We start from the raw sequence: 18,396 nt of genomic DNA, 5'->3' as shown, positions 1-18,396 counted from the left end.
CAGTGTGCAAGTCTTATAGTTCTTTTGTTAAATTCATTCCTAGGTTTAAATTTATTCCTGCTTATGATGGTGGTGTTTTCTTAATTCCATTTTCAGATTGTTCATTGCCCGTGTGTGGACATACAATGGACTTTTCTGTATTGATCCTGAAATCTGTCTCATTGCTGAAGTTGTTTATTAATTATAATATTACAGGACTTTTGACAGAACATACTAAAGTGATTCTGAGTTTCATATGGAAGGGATAGCCAGTTGAGAGTAAGGCAGCTTCCTAAATCCATGTCTCCAGTAGCCCCCAAAACAACTCAAAACCATGAGAAAAAAAATAAACCTACAGAAATACTATGTCCTCATGTAACTAGGAAAAATTTAATGCTTTTTGGATATTAAATACTAAAATTAGTACAGTCTTTATAAATCACTGTGACAAAATAGAAATCCCAGGAAAAAAATATTTTATTGTTTATAAAAGTGCAAAGGCAATTCAGTGAGGGGAAGGATTTTTTTTTTTTTTTGGTTATTTATTTATTTGGATATTTATTTCATTATTAGATTGTTTTTTAGTTATCCCCATAGAAAAAATAAATACATCAGCCTTTATCTCTCAACAAACACAAAGATTAACTCAAAATGGATTGCAGAGCTAAACACTAAAGCTAAAACTATAAAATGTCTAGACAAAGACGTTAGAAAAATCTTTGCTACTTTAGCTTAAGCAATGGTTCCTTAGATGGACACAAGAAGCAAGAATCAAAAGAAAAACATTTAGAAATCAAACTTCATAAACATTAAACATTCTTGCTCTTTGAATAAAGCCACTAAGGAAATAAAAATTTTTCACAATTCATACATTGTGAAAAAATATCCACAATTAATTTTTTCAACAGAGAGTTTTGCAAGAATATATAGAGAATTCTTCCAAATACAAAATAAGACATCAAGTAACCCAATTAAAAATGGGCAAGCATTTTGAGCATATGCTTCACAGAAAAAGATACACAAATGGTCAATAAGCACATAAAATTTTTCCCAATATCATTAGTCAACTGGGAAATGCAACTTAAAACAACAACCAGATGCTGATGACATCACACACCAACTAAAATGGCTAAAATGAAAAAGACTGACAATACTATTGGTGAGAATGCAAAGTAATAGCTCAGAACTTTCACTCCAGGTATTTACCAAAGAAGAAAGGACATGTCCTTTCCACAGAAAGACTTCTGCACAAATATCCATAGTAGATTCACTCACAGTAGCCAAAAGCCTGCAAACAACCCAGATGTCCATCAACAGTTGAATGAATAGGTGAAATGTGGTCTATCCTTACAATGGAATACTACTCACGAATAAAAAGGACTAACTACTGACACATACAGCAATATGAATGAACCTCCAGAACATTATGTTAAGTGCAATATGCTGGATGGAAAAATGTACTCACCGTTTGATTTTATCTATATGAAATGAAAGAAAAGACTAATTTAATCTATAGTAATAGAAGGCAGTTCAGAGGGTGTTTGGGGGTGGGCAAGGGAGCTGGCTGGACTGGGAGGGGGCACAGAAGAACTTCCTTGGTTGGATAGAAATGTTTTATATCTGATTGCGATGGTGGTTATACCGATGCATATATTTGTCAAAACCCATCCAACTATACCCCAAACGGGTGGGTTTTCATGTAAATTATACCTTGTAGTTTTGAGTTAAGCATTTATTACATTCTTCACCTCAAGTTCTGATGACTAGTTACTGGAAGTGATGACAAGTGCTACTCCAGTACTGACTGTTAACTTTATCAGCCCTACCAGTGACAGATTTCCAGCATAGGGAAATCTAGGCATCCCAAGATAGCTGGACAATAAAATAAATGAGAGGAAGAGGGGTTTTCAGATCTCTTCAAGTCAGTGGAACATTTAGGCTCCACAATGTCACCCTGGAGTGACACTCTGTTACATGACCTTATCAAACTTAATAAGACCAGATATCTTTCTTTTACTTTCATCATCAATTCATAATTAATCAAAATATGGCTATTAATAATGCATACTAATAATATGAAGAACGTTTTCTCCATGTCTTGTTTTTTATATTTTATATTCTTATTCTTTCAACAGATCCAGGAATCCCTCAGAATATGAGTTGTTCTAACTTCAGTGCACATACAGTATGGGTTACCTGGGGACCACCGCAAAATTTTTTTCATACGTTCTCTCTTTGTTATCAGAATACTTCAGGTAACTTTTATAGAATTTAATTCCATATCAGTAAAGATAAATCAAAAATTGGAAAGCACTCCACATATGGATGGAGCTAGTGAGCCACGGAGCTCTCTACACAGCAACCGCGACGGGCATCCCGTATGCCTTGGTTTTAGAACTACCTCCACTCACTACAGGCTCCCCAGCCTCTGAAATGACTAAATCTCAGAATATCCCCAATACTCATTTCTCGTTCTTGATCTTCTTAGTTCTAATCATTACACTCCAAACCTTAGAGAAGGAAAATCTCTGGAAGATAATACTCATATCTGTCTTCCAAAAATTATGTAAGGGAGCTGCACTAGTTTGAACTCATCATTCTGGACTGCAAACAACTTCCAAAGTGTGCCCCAGCTGATATACACAAAAAATTGGGTGAACAAAAGTGAACATATGCCCATTTAGCCACAGAGTTTGATGGCAGGTGGAATCTTGGAACATAGTTCTAATTAGCATTAACTAACTTCTGCAGAACTTCTGCAGAAATAAAGACAGCCCAAAAAATGTGCTATGACTAGTTCAATCTTTGGCCTAGTCCCTCCAAACAAGACACTATTTAAGAGAACAGACATCTCCTGGACTACGTGAAGTATCTAAAATACTTGTAGAAAACAGTGGGGACCGTGGACCACCTCAGAAGAGACTCAGCACATGGAATAGCCCACTTGTCAATCCTTAACCTGTAGCTTAAAGTAGTATTGAGTTGGACATCTCACAGAATTCCATCTCTTTGTTTGGTGGGTAGGAACCAGACATAAATTTTCAAATTTCGAAAAGTAGAAAGCCACTTATCTCTAGTGTGTTATTTTATATTTTGATAACATATTGTTTTTGCTTGTTGTTTGAATCTTAATAATCAAACTACTAAAGCAAAGTTCAATACACATGTAGTTTTCAAATTAGCATAAGAGGACTCAAATTCTATGGAGAAGAAATACAGGCAATGTATTTGAGGTTATGGTAATTCGAAAAGTTATGTCTATGAGAAAGGAAAAATGGAACTTACGGGAAGATGAAAAATGGAAATTACAGGAAGACAATCTGTAATCTGTCAGATTAAAGGAGTACAGTCTGCCTCACTGGACACCTCTCCTACAAACTTTCTTTGCTTGGTTTCTGTGTGAGCACATTGTTTGGTTTTCTCTTCTCTTTTCTGAAATTTCTTCTCACTATCCCTTTCTGTATTCCTTACTTTCTATATTCTCTCTCTACTATGGAGTATTTTGTATGCCAGAATATATGGTGGAAATTTATGGGGCAATATTTATTGCTTCTTTGTATTCTATACCATTTAAAAAACCTGTATTTGAATAATTAGGCTTAGAAGGACGTAATGTGTTAGTTATTGCAGTCAGACGAGTTTTTATTTGTTATTTTTGCAATGAGTACAGCTCCTTCTTATTCAGTGCTACCCAAATTTATGACTCTCCAAATAAAACACTTGAACAGAATGGGTGGGGAGGGAAGGGGCAGGTAGGCAACATCTGGCTCTGTGTGCCCTTTTCTCCAAAACTTGGTTGGTAACTAACTGAACCCAGTCTCCACTGTGGCTCATGCACTGACTCTGCTCAAAGGGCCCTTTGGAAACAGGTCATCCCCAGTCCTCTGTCTCTCGTTGCCATCATCCACCACTGCTGGGGAGGGGAGCGTGCTCTGTCTTGTCTTCTGGTTCATCGCGAGCACAAGTCCTGAGATCCTCTTCTGTATTATCTAAGTCAAAGAGAGATGATCAGAGTATAGCATGTTAGAACAATTCTTTTAACTACTCTCATTATTTCAAATAAAACCACTATTAAAAATCCACAGGAAGAAAGTCAGTGAACTCTTATGGCAATTTATATAACTTTTAATTAGGTATTAAATTCATTTTGTTATTTCCTCATTTAACCATCGCAGCGACTCTGAAAGCTGTAGACTAAAAGAGGTAGACAAATGTAACTGACATTTATTTAGTTTCCTCTGCTTGTGGGGTGTTTTTATAGTATTTTAAGATTTTGTTAAACGTTTCAACAATGACTCTGAGAGAAGAGATGCATGGATATGTTCAGAGTTCATACGATGCCCTGAGGATCACAGAACTTAAAATCAATGCTCAAATTCAACAGCTTGGACTGTGCTTTTCTCGCTACTGTAAGTTCATTTTTGAGCATGAGACACCTTGTGCATCTCCAGTATTATGTATTAACTTAAAGTGCCAAGTGACAATGAAGTTTCCTCAGTAATAGGGAAGAGGCCCTGAGTCATTGTTGCATTCAGAGGACTATTTCTCAAAAGTTATTGAAACCAGTGTGCACCCTTCCACATCGCAGCGATGTTATTGGAAATGATTTTGTTTATTGCCTTTTTGCTTAAACAACATAAGAGAAAAAATATCTCTTATTTTGGGAGGTGGCAGTGCAAAACTCTCTGGGGATCAACGGGTTTATACTACTTGGCATGGTGTTCAGGAAGATACTTTAGAGCAGTTTCAACTGGGAAGTTGTTAATGGATTTCCTGAGGTATTTGCTAAAAAGCAAAGAGGTGACAAGTGATGAAGCCAGTATCTATCTAGCCATTTCCAGTGCAACAGGCATGACTTGAAACTAGACATGTCCCTGTTGCCCTAAGGAAAACCAAATTTCATCCCTAAGTCTAATAAAGTCTTTACCTGTGCCATTTGACTAGTGCTTCTGGCCTCAGGGTCCTGAGGAAAGGTATCCCACATGGAGGCAGAGAGGCTCGTGTAAAATATGTTGACCTTTCAACCAAAGCTTGAAACCCTTGGCAACTGGAAATGAACATTCCAAACCATCTTTCTAAGCACTGAACACTTTGATTCCCCAAACAGCAATGTCTTTTGGAAAAAAATGTGTTGTTCAAAATTAAATCAACAACTTGATTTTGTCAAGCTGACTAAGATGAAAGCATCACAGAACAACATAAATGAAACTTATTTTGATGCAGAATGGTTGTGAGATTACATCTACAATCATACAAAATTAGGTCACCGAATGGAAGCCAGATGGACCTGGAGAACGACATCTTGACATTTGGGTTGGAGCTGAGTTAGAAGATGATCCTTGTCCCGACATGCAGACACCATATAAGGAGTTATGGGTCAGGGGGTGCCACCTGCCCCTCTCTAGAACTCACACCTTTCCTGTCCTCAAAGACAGTTCTCACTAGGGACAGCGTGGCTGAGCTTGCAGGTATAAATCAACTAACTCAGCTTTGGGGATTTCTGAGAAAATAGACACTTAACCAGGCTAGAAGAGGCACTTTATCTCACTTACTGTTTAGCATCCCATGGTGAGGTAGAGATATTACTATAATCTCCATGTCGTGGATAAGTAACTGAGACAAGAAATTAGCACGTGCTAAATCTTCCCTTACACTGTTTCTGCAAGTCCATTGGCATGTCCACCTAGACCAGAGAATTAAAGTGTCCAAGAGGAGGAAAAAGCTTGGCCCCATTGCAGACCCTTGTCCCCTCTTCTACCCCAGACAATATGCATGACGGTGAAGGGTAAAGCATGGCCTCTGGGACCTCAGTGTCCGGGTTTCATCCTGACTCTGTTGTTCGTTTCCTGTGAGATCATGGAGAGATTGCTAATGTCTCCGTGGCTCAGTTTTCTCATCTGTAAAATCGGATGACATCAAGAGTGCCAACCTATAGGGTTGTGGTGATGGTGAATTAATTCACATAGAACACTTCAAGATGTGCTTGGAACACAGCATAGTCTGTTCATTGTTTTTATCACTACTGGTATTATTATTGTTATCACAGTAACATGCTTCCTCTCTAACCTTCTTTTAACCTTTCTTGGTGGCACTTGGCCACTCAAAAATAGTCAGCGGCTAGTGATTTTTCAACTTAACAAGTGCTAACTCATCTGCGTAAGCAAGGTCCCACCTCCCATGTTCCTACCCAGCCAGAGTCTGCTATCCTAGTCGAGCTAGTGCCTAAACAAAAAAATGCTCCTTCTTTCCTTTGTAAAATTTTCTTTCCTTCCTTACACCTACTCAGCCTCATTCATCTTTCAATGAACAGCTCAGATTCTACTGCCAGCATGAAGCTTTCCTTCACTGTTTCAGCTCCCATGAATTACTGTAGTGCTCAGACGAATAGGGCAGAAGATACCTAGTTACTGGTGATCAAATGGATTTTGTATCTGAAGTCTATAACAGTGGCTCATACCAAAGTTCAAAGTTTGGAGGTTAAGTATCAGAAAAAGGGTTGCCAAAGTATTGGAAAAAAGACTTTCATAATATCCACCATGAGCTGTGTTTTCTCAGAAAGAAAAGAGACCATAGGTAAACAATATGTCTGAACTTATTAAATATGTTTTGTACCAAATTAATTATATGAAACCATCATTTTTGAATATTTGAGTTTATAGTAATCACATTTGTTCAATGCATTTGCTGATAATTGTATGTATTTCTGAGCACCAAGGATGTTTTCATTTCTCAATCGCTCAGTTTGGAGTTGGCTTGGAATGATTTACTGTAGACACTAAATTAAATATGTGGTAATCCTAAGTTTTGATGACTTACTAAAAGTTTCCATTTTTTCCCCTAAGCAAAAAGATGCCACACTCTGAATAAAACTACAAACACAATCAATTTGGAATATTTGAAACCTTTTACAACGTATGAGATAACATTACATGCCTCTGTCCATGGAAGTGTGGAACGTAATGGAACTGATGTGAAATGTGCAGTTAAAACAGAAGCAACATGTAAGTTATAAGCTTTAATGCTTTTTTCTATGAACAGCAAAGTCTAAACCGTTAAAACAGCATGTCCACCTTTATGCTTCATTTGAGAAACACACTGACCTGGCACATTTGTTAACATCTAGGGTTTATAATAATTTAAAACACAACAATTTAAAAACTCTCATCCTGGGTTTTCTCTGTATCCTTCAGGTATAATCATAGAATTGTAAGAATGAAGCTTGAGGGCATATGAACAGGTACAATTTATAAGATTTCAGGCAATTAAGTATCTAACCAACTTAGATAAAAATCTAACCAACTTAGATTAAAAAAAATCTATTGTTTTTTTTATTCTCTAGAAATGTCGACTGCCATCAGAACGCCTCACTCACAAAGCGTTCACTGCTTGCATGACCTCATGAAACAATATTTTGTCAGCATTTTCTTCTCCGTTACAATGAACTACATACTATTTTATTTTATGTCACATTTTACATTCATTTGACTCTTGCTCTCCCATGGGATGGCTCTATAGATGCCAGGTCCAAAGCTAGGTCTGTCTCTGGGGTGAATGTAAACTCCATGAGGTCAGGGCAGAAGAAATACCCCCTGTGTAAGGCAACAGCTATGGCTCCAGAGACCCTACCTGGCACCAGGCTCACAAAGAAAAATTGTCCTCTTCAGGGCCGTACGTAAAATACTCTTAATGTCATTTAAGTTCTGGTTTCAAAAGTCCAGGTCCTCGAGCATCATGCTTTTGTTATTTTCCTGAATGTCTGTGCTATCACAGAAACAAAGATGATTCACTGCTGCTGAAGAATCCAGCCAGGTATCACCAGGGTCATGTAAACATTTCCAAAAGGAGGACCTGGACTGTTTGTAGGCTTTCGGAGATTCCCCTTCCTGCCCCTCCACTCCTTTCTTCTCTATTTTCTATTTCTACACACTTTCTTTGGGGGAATTGCAAAACATCTCATGGTTTCAAGTACAACTTACATGCTAATATTCATCAAATGAATGTATAATTTATTTTCAGATGTTTTGTTATAGCTTTTTATGTATGTTCTATCCTAACTTCCCCATCTGTTACACCCAAATAAGCACTTAAAACATTTTATACTGTACACATATATTGTCCAGTAATTTAAATACGCATTTACCAAATGATTAAAAACAACAAATATTTCTTCATTTTGATAGGTCCAAGCGAGGTCATGGACTTACATGTTTCAAGGAAGACAGATAATAGTATGGCTGTGAGCTGTAAGCCTCCTAAAGACTTTAATGGCCCCGAGACAGGGCAGTACCATTTGAAAGTCAGTATTGGAAATAACTCGGCTGAAAGAGAATTAAAACGACGAGACTGCACATTCTTGGTAGAAGGTCTTCAATATTCAACACAATATACATTTCAGGTAAGATTACAATTTCCATAATCATACATTACTGATATACATTATAGTGATTATTCTGCAGTATTTAAGTAATACTAACACCAGTGCTCACTCAAGCTTGAGAAGCTCTGATGTCTAATGGAATCACACTTTAAAAGTGTAAAAGTTTGACTCCAAACTTTTCATCTCTAGTACATAATACAGTTGTTTACAACACATATTCTGTTGGATCTTTTTTGACCTTTAACATGATTTACTTATAGCTAAATTATTGCTCCCGTGTCAAGAAGCACAACAGTTTATGCACAGTAGATTATTCCTTTGCCACATCTTTTATTCATCTGGGCTATTTACCTTTACTAATGTGACTTTTAAAAAATTTTTAATATTTTATTTTTATTTTTTATTTATTTTATTTTTGGCTGCATTGGGTCTTCTTTGCTGTGTGCGGGCTTTCTCTAGTTGTGGCGAGCGGGGGCTACTCTTTGCTGCGGTGCGCGGGCCTCTCATTGTGGTGGCTTCTCTTGCTGTGGAGAACGGGCTCTGGGCACGTGGGCTTCAGTAGTCGTGGCACACGGGCTCAGTAGTTGTGGATCTCAGGCTCTTGAGCACAGGCTCAGTAGTTGTGGCTCACAGGCCTAGTTGCTCCGCGGCATGTGGGATCTTCCCAGACCAGGGCTCGAACCCGTGTCCCCTGCACCGGCAGGCAGATTCTTAACCACTGTGCCACCAGGGAAGCCCACTAATGTGACTTTTTAAATTACAAACGTTTTTTACAGGTACATTGAGATTAGAAAATAGCAGAAATAAATGTAAGGAAGTAGCAGTGTACATAGAGAGTTAAAAAGCTCACCCATAAGCTCGCTGTCTACTGATCATATTTTGTGTGTATACTTCTAAAATGGGAAAACTCAGTCTTTTCCTCCTGCTGTAGGGAAAAACCTCAGTTCATTCCATCTCCTGTGTGTTTCTTCCCTATAAGAAACACAGGGAAGCATTTCCAAAGAAAACCGGACACCTGAAACACTTCACTTCTGACACTTCTGGTCACCAAATGTGTGAAGTTTTTTCCCCCACATCAAGCAAGTATCTGTGACACCAGCTGGGTGTCCATTCAATTTCGACACCATCTACCCAGAGGTAGCGTCAGATTCCACAGGTGAGGGGCTCAGTCCCACAAGATTGGTCCCACCCTACGTCAGAAGACAATGAGAAGTAGGAGGTCCCCACCACTTTGTAGCTCGATTTGGCTACAAATCAGGGGTTCCCATGACCCACTTCCTTGGGTTTGATTAATTTACTAAAGCAGCTCACAGGACTCAGGCAAACACTTACATCGTTTACCAGTTTATTAAAGGTTGTGAGAAAGGATATAGGCGAACAGCCAGATGAAGAGATACGTAGGGTGAGGTCTGGGAGGGTCCCAAGTGCAGGACCCTCTGTCCCCGTGGAGTTGGGAGTGTGTCACCCTCTTGGCGTGAGTGTGGTCTGCAGCCTGGAAGTTCTCTGACCCCAATACTTCTGGGATTTTATGGAGGCTTCATCACATAGGCATGATAAATCCTTCACTCCATTTTCAGCCCTTCTCCCTTCTCAGGAGAATGGGGGAGGGGAGGGCTGAAACTTCCGAGACTAATCATGGCTTGGTCTTTCCAGGGACCAGCCCTCGTGTGGGAGCCATCCAGGAACCCACCCAGAATCACCTCAGTAGAGTAAAAGACTGTCGCCCTGGAAGTTACAAGGTTTTCTGCAGCTCTGTGTCAGGAATCAGGGTCAAAGACCAAAGACAAAAATGTTCCTGGCGCTCTTATCAGTTAGGAGACACCAGGGTTTCGGGAGTTCTGTGCCAGGAACTAGAGCGAGAGACAGACGTAGATTTTTCCATGATCTCACAAATTCCGTAATATGAGCACACCGTTTGATAAACTGCATGTTTCATAAGTCACTGTATCGCGAACGTTTTTCCATGTTAATAATCCGCTACTAGGTTTTCATGTTTGCAGAAGATTCTATCTTACGGCTTTATCACATTCTACTAACTATACCTGTTTTGACAGCAGTCAGCAAACACTCTTCCAGGGAAATAACAACATCTTTGAATATGTCTTTTATCATTTCTGTCTGAATAAATTCCCGGAAATGAATGTATTGGGTCAAAAGCAATTTACATGTATTTTGAGATTTTTTATGATACTTTTTCTTTTCCCTGTGGAAGTTACCAAATTGCCGTTCCCATGGCAGTGTGTGAAATAACTGCTCTGGAGAATCTCACCAACACTGCGCATCCCCTTTTCCTTTGATATTTACTGGGTGGAATACGGTATTGGCAACTCTTTTTGTTTTTATGGGTTTTCTTTACTTACTGTTGAGGAGAAATATCGTTTTTGTTATTCGTCTTGTAGTAACATCCTTCCTGCTCCTTTGTCTAGTTTTCTTTGGGAATGCTTCTCGGCTCTTAACAATATTAAACTCTTTGTCCTATGACTTGCAAATTTGTTTTCAGTGTATAGTTTGCCTTTTAATTTTCTTTATAGCACTTTAACTCATACACAATTTCGCCTTTTATTTTTATTCAGTCCAATCTCTCACTTTTATTTCTGGTTTAATGGGAATTTCCACAGTTGACTGTTTAACGCCATGTTGACAATCTGCTTCACATTCTTATCACTTAAAGTAGTGTTTAGGTATACATAAGCTTTCTTGTTTAGTTTTTGTTTTTAACCAGAAACGTAGGTTGGACTTTATCAAATGTTTTTTATGATACTATGTTGGGTCTGCCATGGTTGTGATGCTTTGGTGTGATTTGTGTATATGCTGAATTATAGTGATAGGTTTTCTAATGTTGAAGCAGTGTCACATTCCAAGAAAACAACCCTGCTCTCTCATTGTGTATTATTCCTTTAAAGTATTATTGAGCTCAACAGCTTAGTATTTTATTAAGCTTTTATGAATACACATTCATAAATGAGGTCATTTAATTAGTGGGTAAAGGCGACGCTGGCATAGGTGGGGACACACATCATTCTTTTCACATTTTTGTATGAAGGTTATGCTAACCTGATAAAACAGGTTGGAGGCATTTTCCTGTTCTTCTGTGTTTTATAACTTTAAATAATACAGGAATTATTCGTTCACCAAAAAATGTGTTTTAGTCCCTTTAACACAGAAGGATTCTTTGAGAATCATTTACCTTATCTTTCGATATTACTGTTCTTTTCAGGTATGTTACCCTTTTTGAGTGAGTGTGCCGCTTATATTTTCCCAAAGAAGAGTCGCAATAAAAGAAATACTTTGTTATTACCTATCATTGTACATTTCACTTCCCCTCCCTCAGTGCCCAGGAAGCTCCAGGCACACTGGTTTCCTTTTCTTTTCTCCAAACACTCAGGTTTTACTCTCTTTTAGGCACTTTACTCAACATTCCTCTCTTTCTAGAATTTTCTTCTCCCATTTGTCAATCATGATAAGCGATTCTGGAAAAATATAGGTAAACACCGTATTAAAATGCAATCTCCAAATTCAAATTAGGAGACAATTATTCAGTTATCCTTTCTCTTCCTCACTCTTCAAAAGGCTGCCTCTTGTTTTCTTCACTGCAGTTCCCATAACTTGTTTTTATGTTTATTTCAGAATCCACTGCTACATTTATACCTTCATGAGGGAGCAATCATTTTAGCTTTATTCATCATTGTGATCTCTGGTTAATAAATTAATACAGTTGTTTTCATAATTGTTAATGTATTACTTTCTTTTATTGTAGGTTTATTTTGATATTCTGCTAGTTTGGGCATTGAAAGTGATTTTTGACCATTTATTTCTTTCTCCTTTTCTTTTTTATTAACCAAAAAAAGAAAGTAAAGCTACGGATTGTTCTTTGGTAAAATTCTGACTCTATCCCATCTCTATATTACTTATTACTAATTTCTCAATGACTGACATAAAAGTTAATGAGTGGATTTTTAAAGTAGATTGTTCTTATTATTGATAATTTCTAAAGAGTATATAATTGTAATTTGGAAGAATTTTTCATTTATCTTTTTTTTTTTTAAAGAGACTTTTCTACATTTCTGGTTCCTGAATTTTTTTATTGCAATTAATTATTAGTTTAAAAGGGTAATTGGCCTTTACAATTTCTGCCCTTTGGAATCTACAGTATTTTTTACAGCTCAGTGTGTGATAAATATTTATGAATACTCTGTGAGTACTGAGGATATTATATACCCTCCATCGGGTAAAAGCTTAGATATATATTTTCCAGATTTATTATTAATCTCTTCTATTAGTACTATTCAGATCTGTTTTTGCTTCAGCTGTTTTTTTGCTGAAGATTCTTAATGCTTTCTTGCTCCATTCAGTTTCCCTTGTATATCTAAATTATTTTGCTTTATTGTGTTCAATATTTTGAACTACTTATGTCTATACTGTAGAGTTTACCCTGTATCATCAATCTTTATTGTTTTAACCCTTGTGAACTAAATATCACTTGAATATCAATACTGTGATTCTTACATTATATTGTTTCCACTTAGCCTTAAAAACCTTTTTGTACATTTTATGTATAACTCTTCTAAATAGTATACAGCAGAATTTCCGTTTTAAAGAAATGTGAAGATGTTAGTTAGCCTATTAATAGGGAATCAACTTTAAATGATGAACATTTTGATGTGTTGGATTTTATTCCTTAATTTTCACTTATTCTTGCTGATTATAACTATTAGTATTATTATTATTGCTAAATGGGCTAAGATTTCTTTATATCTTTTTCACTGGTAAATATTTTCTTTAAAACATTTTGATAATAAAGTATTGACATAATCTTGAAGTTTCAACTTTAAATTAAAGTTAACCAGTATATTTTTTATGAAAATAAACAACAATGTATGACAAATATGTATGTGTTATATTGTGATTCATAAATTTACACTAGAAAACTATTTTCTCTTTTATTGCTGAAATTCAGGTCTATTATCACAATGGGAACTATTCTGGTCATCCAAAAATTGTTTCACAATCAACATCTTGTAAGTCATCTCTTAGCTATTTATTATATTTATATTAAATATATAGTAGCACTTAGCATTATTATTTTACATTCCTACTCATGTTTAATTATTAAATGTTTATATTATGTATTTTCCATAAACATTATATTTTAAGTTGGTGTGTGCAAACAGATGTACAGGTGAACACCAGATTAAAATAGAATATCTTAAATTCAAATTAAGAGATTAAATTATTAAAAGAGTTCATAAAATAATTCATAAAGGATTTATCTGCACAGACTAATATTATGATTATGCTTACGGCGTTTCTTCATGTTAGTAACAAGCATGTTTGTTTTGTGTATGTGTTAGAAATTGTCACCTTATTTTATTCTGTCCCTCAAGCATTTGCTTAGCAGAAGCAGGCGTTACATACAAATCTGTGCTGATTTACCCGACTGAGCTAGGATACACATTCCCTAATAACAGTATGGCTTTTTAATGTTTTGTCACTAATATTTTAAAATATCTTAATCAAAATAAAGGTCATTCTAGAAAAAAATCACTGAAATGAAGACAGCCGTGTGTCACCTTCCCCCACCCGTTGTTCTGCTCTCCAAAATGACCACTTTTCACCATTTTTGTTTTCAATTCTCCTTATAGTTTCCTCCATATATAAAAACGATATTGTCTGCTGCTCTTTCTAGAGTTTTAATATTGCTTATTGATCTGAGCCTGTGGAGGAGGAAGACTTAGCACACTGCTTTAAGTTTTCTCTACTTGTTAGCTTTGTAAACTCAATTCAATTCAATTCAAAGCTCCCGGTGCAGTGTTCCGAAGCACAGGCTGTTTCTGATGTCACCTTGCCACTTCTCCGTCTTTGTCAACTACCCGCACGTGCACAATCACTAATGCTTCATTTTCCCAAGTCTTTCCAAAGAGGGAAGATATAAAAACAGCTTATTTTCCAAACTGCTTTACTAAGTCCCATACAAAGTTTTAGTTCTTTCTGCTCAGATTTATAAAATAGAAGCTCCTAATGTGAAATGCCAAACAAATTCAGCCAAGTATCTTTGACTTTATTTCCATATACTTTTCTTTTATAAGCCCTTACCATAACAACAGCTTCATTGAGTTTTTCTGATTATGTAAATAATTTATAGTGGCAGCATTTATTCTTGGGGTCATAGACTCCACTGGACATTTCATACTCCTATCTTAATAAGCCAGGCCTGGCACCATTTCCCTCAGAGAAACACAGAGTGGGAAACACAGCCGGCAAAGGGGTCTGGCCAAGAACATCCTGGTAGCATTGCCCACTGTAGTCCGGGGACTATGAACTCTTTGACCCTCTAGAGGCAACTGAGCTATAAGACTGAGGCCATATGTGTGGGAGCGACCCCGGCTTAGAAGCCCCATGTATCTCTTATAATAGTTCCACAGGCATAGCTACCAGATGTGCCAACAGGGATGCGCCCAGTAACCAGATGTGCCAGGGGTTAGTGCATTCAGGGAAATCAAGGCCAGGGCTTCCCACCAGGACACCATCATTCATACATAACCCTCGTGTCCAGATGCCCTTTGGAAATCAGGGATTGTGTTTACATTAGCAGTGTTGCCTGGTAACACAGCTACTATTCCATCTTTATCAGATTTCCACTTCAGTGGAGCTAGAGGGTTCTCCCATGCTCCTTTTTCCCCATAAAGCAGAAAAAGTATTAACTCTTTGCTAACAATAGCATTTTCATAAGAGATAAATAATGTCGTCACACTTTAATACTGACATCTACTCCAGGGGAGGTCTTGGGTTTCGAATTGCAAAAGCACAGCTGCTAGAAATGTATTACTGAGTTTCTCTGGTATCACATTCCATCATCTGCATTTTGACAACATTTCCACTTGAACTCCTGGGGTCGTTTTCTTCTGGAACTCTCTGAGGGTACCATCATAAAACTTTCCTTTATCAGTTTCCCATTTTAGAATTGCTGTATTTGAATCTCATGTATTTTTTTAAAAATTTTACTGGTTTATATCATCTAGTGTAAGAAGAAAATATTTTAATTTTTGCAGGCATGAAAATATCTGTATTCTATTCTAACACAATCAATATTTTGCTCTGGCATAGATTCTAAGTTTAAAACTCTAGAATTTAAAGTATTCCAGTTTTGTTCCCCTGCCTCCAGTATTACTTTCTCATGCCATCCTGCTTCTCACTCTTTTCATATGTTCCCTCATTTTATTTTCTCTCTAGAACTTTTAGGCTTTCCTCTTTATTCTTGGTCTTACATGGGTCTTTTCCACTTATTTTCCTGGATGCTATTGGCCTTCGTGACCTGGAGACCTGTATCTCTGGGAAGTTTTCTTTGTTCCACTTTCTTTCTGCAGTCTTTTTGGAGCTCGTCTTAGTCACATTTTGGAATCATTCGTTGATGTATTATTTTGGCATCTGCCTTTTGTGTTAAGGGTTTCCTTGAGAGTTCCGTTCTCATGGACAGCCTGGTCATAGTTACAGTGACACAGGGGAGAAGGTGATTAGAAGTTCTGTGGTCCTTAAGGGGCCGTATTGACTGAGGAGATTCTCTGTGCTGTTACCGATTTATTTTCTCCGGCATCATTCATAATCTCCAGAAATGAGTCCACAACTAGTCCTTGTCGTAGGGTGGAGGGTGTGGGATGGTCCCTCAGGGGAGGGCACGGGGCCAGTGTCCAGCCATTCCACGTGCAGACACTTGCTTTTCCCGCTTCACTTCTGTGCTGGGCCTCCTCCCTGCTCTACCCGGAGCCTGATTTTACCTCTAGACTCTTACCTTTTCCATTCAGTTTTTCCAAAGAGTAACCTTGTGTCTCCTCCCCGGTGTGTCTTTCAAGAGATCCCTGGTTTTTCTGTAAATAGACACTCGATTGTGCCATTTTGGTCTTTTGATTGGTTTCCACGTCCATGGCGCCTGGGAGCTTGAGGCCCAGGTGTTCTCGGGAAGGTGTGTGTCCCTTGTCACCACGTGCTTCTCTGGTTGTGACTTCCTTTCCTTTGTTTCCTACCTTCCAAAACTTGTCGAAATCTCTCAACTTCTGGCTCCCTGTCTCCCATCCTGTCTGCCATCATGGATCTTCGCCTCGGTCAGTGTTATAGGGGCTCCTAGAGAGAAGTGAGAAGAGCAAGTCTTAGGCCACGAGACGTATCTGAAGCCTTGGTTGTTCTATTATTAATACGTTTATGGAGGCACATCTGATGCTACATCATGTTTCTATAGAACCAACAACCCTAATTAATTGCTGTGGATTGCAATGCTCACTCAACACCATTTGGTGCATTTTTTTGCAAAATGTCTAGTATGTGCTGCTGGCCTTCTCTTTCCCACTCGATAGATAGACGTACATATAGACATAAATATAGATATAGATATAGACACACACATGACACATATATAGGCATCCTCACAACACCTTTCTGAAGAAGATCAAATCATTCCCATTTTATAGATGAGAAAATTTAAACTCGGATAATTTAATCAGTTTGCCCCATGTTAAGAGTCAAAGAAATGCCAGAGCCAGGATGCAGACTCAGCTCTGACATCTGACAATCTCCATCTGAAATTAATTTTCTATGTTCCTGTTTTTATGAATTTCCAGTTAGAGACATCTGGAGCATGAGACACGCTGTTTGGGCAGCCGTTGGCCTGGCTGAGTCAGTCCATCTTTCTGGTTGTAGGAGAAATGTCTCATGCTCAGGAAGTCTTCCATGGACCATATAGAAAATAGGTTCCCCTTACTTTCTTACCACTCTATTTTTTTCCTTTAAATATAAGGAAAATATATAATTATTTTATTTACCTGTCTAGCCTTTGTTTTCCCCCAAAGATAGGGAAAATTCCCTCAGAACTGGTACCTTTTTATGCCCTATTTTCTGTCATATCCCTAGAGACCGTCACAGTTTTAGGACACATAGCATTTGCTCAGTCAGTATGGGATGAAGACGGGTACCAATCGATTAAGGCAACGATGGATGCTATAACAGATAAACCAATCAATTAAGGCAACGATGGATGCTATAACAGATAAACCAATCAATTAAGGCAACGATGGGTGCTATAACAGATAAACCAATCAATTAAGGCAACGGTGGATGCTATAACAGATAAACCAATCAATTAAGGCAACAATAGATGCTATAACAGATAAACCCCTAAATCCCAGTGAAGTAACAGAACAGACATTTATTTCTTACTCCACACCAATTGGGGATGTTTGTGGGCAGGTAGAGGGTGGGATTCTGCTCCACACACTCACTGGAAACTCCAGGCTGACACAGGGGCTGACCTCTGCCACACGTGGCTTCTGAATTTGTGATGACACCCACCAGCCAGCCAGCAGTTTGGAGAAGAGAGGAGGTGAAGGGTCTCTCCAGAGGGGGTAAGCACCAGACCCAGAAGAGGCTTATATGCCTTCTACCCTTATCTCAGTTACCTGGACACACTTAACAGCAAGGAAAGCTGGTCCAGAAGGAAGAGAAAAGAGGTGTGCTTAAGAGGCAGCCAGTGTCAGCCATGGGCAGGAAGGAAGGAAGCCAGGGAGGGGAGGAGGTGGTTGCTTCAGCCACACTAAACTATACGGACTGTCTCCAGGCAAAATCACAGGGAGGTAATGCTTTGTATTAGTTTTCTCTTGCTGTCCAACAAATTACTGCACGCTCAGTGGCTTTACACCACACCCGTTCATTAGCTCACAATTCCGTAGGTCAGAATTCCGGCTCCATGTGACCAGGTCTTCCGCTCAAAGCTGAAATCTAGATGTTGGCCAGAATGAGTTTTTATCTAGAGAATATGCAGAAAAACGCTTCCGAGGTCATTCCAGGTTGACGGAGTCCTGTTTCTTGCTGTTGTGGGACCGATGACCCGATTTCCTTGGGGGCTGCAGGCCAGGGCTTGCACTCAGCTCCCAGAGGCCCCTCACGTTCTTTCCACCTGGCTTCCTCCATCTTCAGGCCAGAGCAGTGTGTGGGATCCTGGCGCTTCAGATCTCTGACTTCTGCTTTTAAAGAACTCATGATTAGTTTGGGCTCAC

General features: G+C 38.3%; 1 protein-coding gene across 6 annotated transcripts in view; it reads left to right on the top strand.

Annotated features, from left to right (window-relative positions):
• The window catches only part of PTPRC (protein tyrosine phosphatase receptor type C), a 132,413-nt gene that overhangs the window by 78,096 nt on the left and 35,921 nt on the right, over positions 1 to 18,396 (top strand). For all 6 annotated transcript variants that reach the window (XM_082394190.1, XM_082394193.1, XM_082394191.1 and 3 more), the window contains 4 exons: positions 2,115 to 2,234; positions 6,822 to 6,980; positions 8,160 to 8,374; positions 13,314 to 13,374. In XM_082394190.1, the coding sequence (XP_082250316.1) occupies positions 2,115 to 2,234; positions 6,822 to 6,980; positions 8,160 to 8,374; positions 13,314 to 13,374 (555 nt within the window). The remainder of the gene's footprint in view (positions 1 to 2,114; positions 2,235 to 6,821; positions 6,981 to 8,159; positions 8,375 to 13,313; positions 13,375 to 18,396) is intronic.

This window comes from Balaenoptera borealis, assembly GCF_965194805.1.
Source record: "Balaenoptera borealis genome assembly, chromosome: 1".
NCBI classification, from domain to species: Eukaryota; Metazoa; Chordata; class Mammalia; order Artiodactyla; family Balaenopteridae; genus Balaenoptera; species Balaenoptera borealis.
This window is presented reverse-complemented; position numbering and strand designations above follow the sequence as displayed.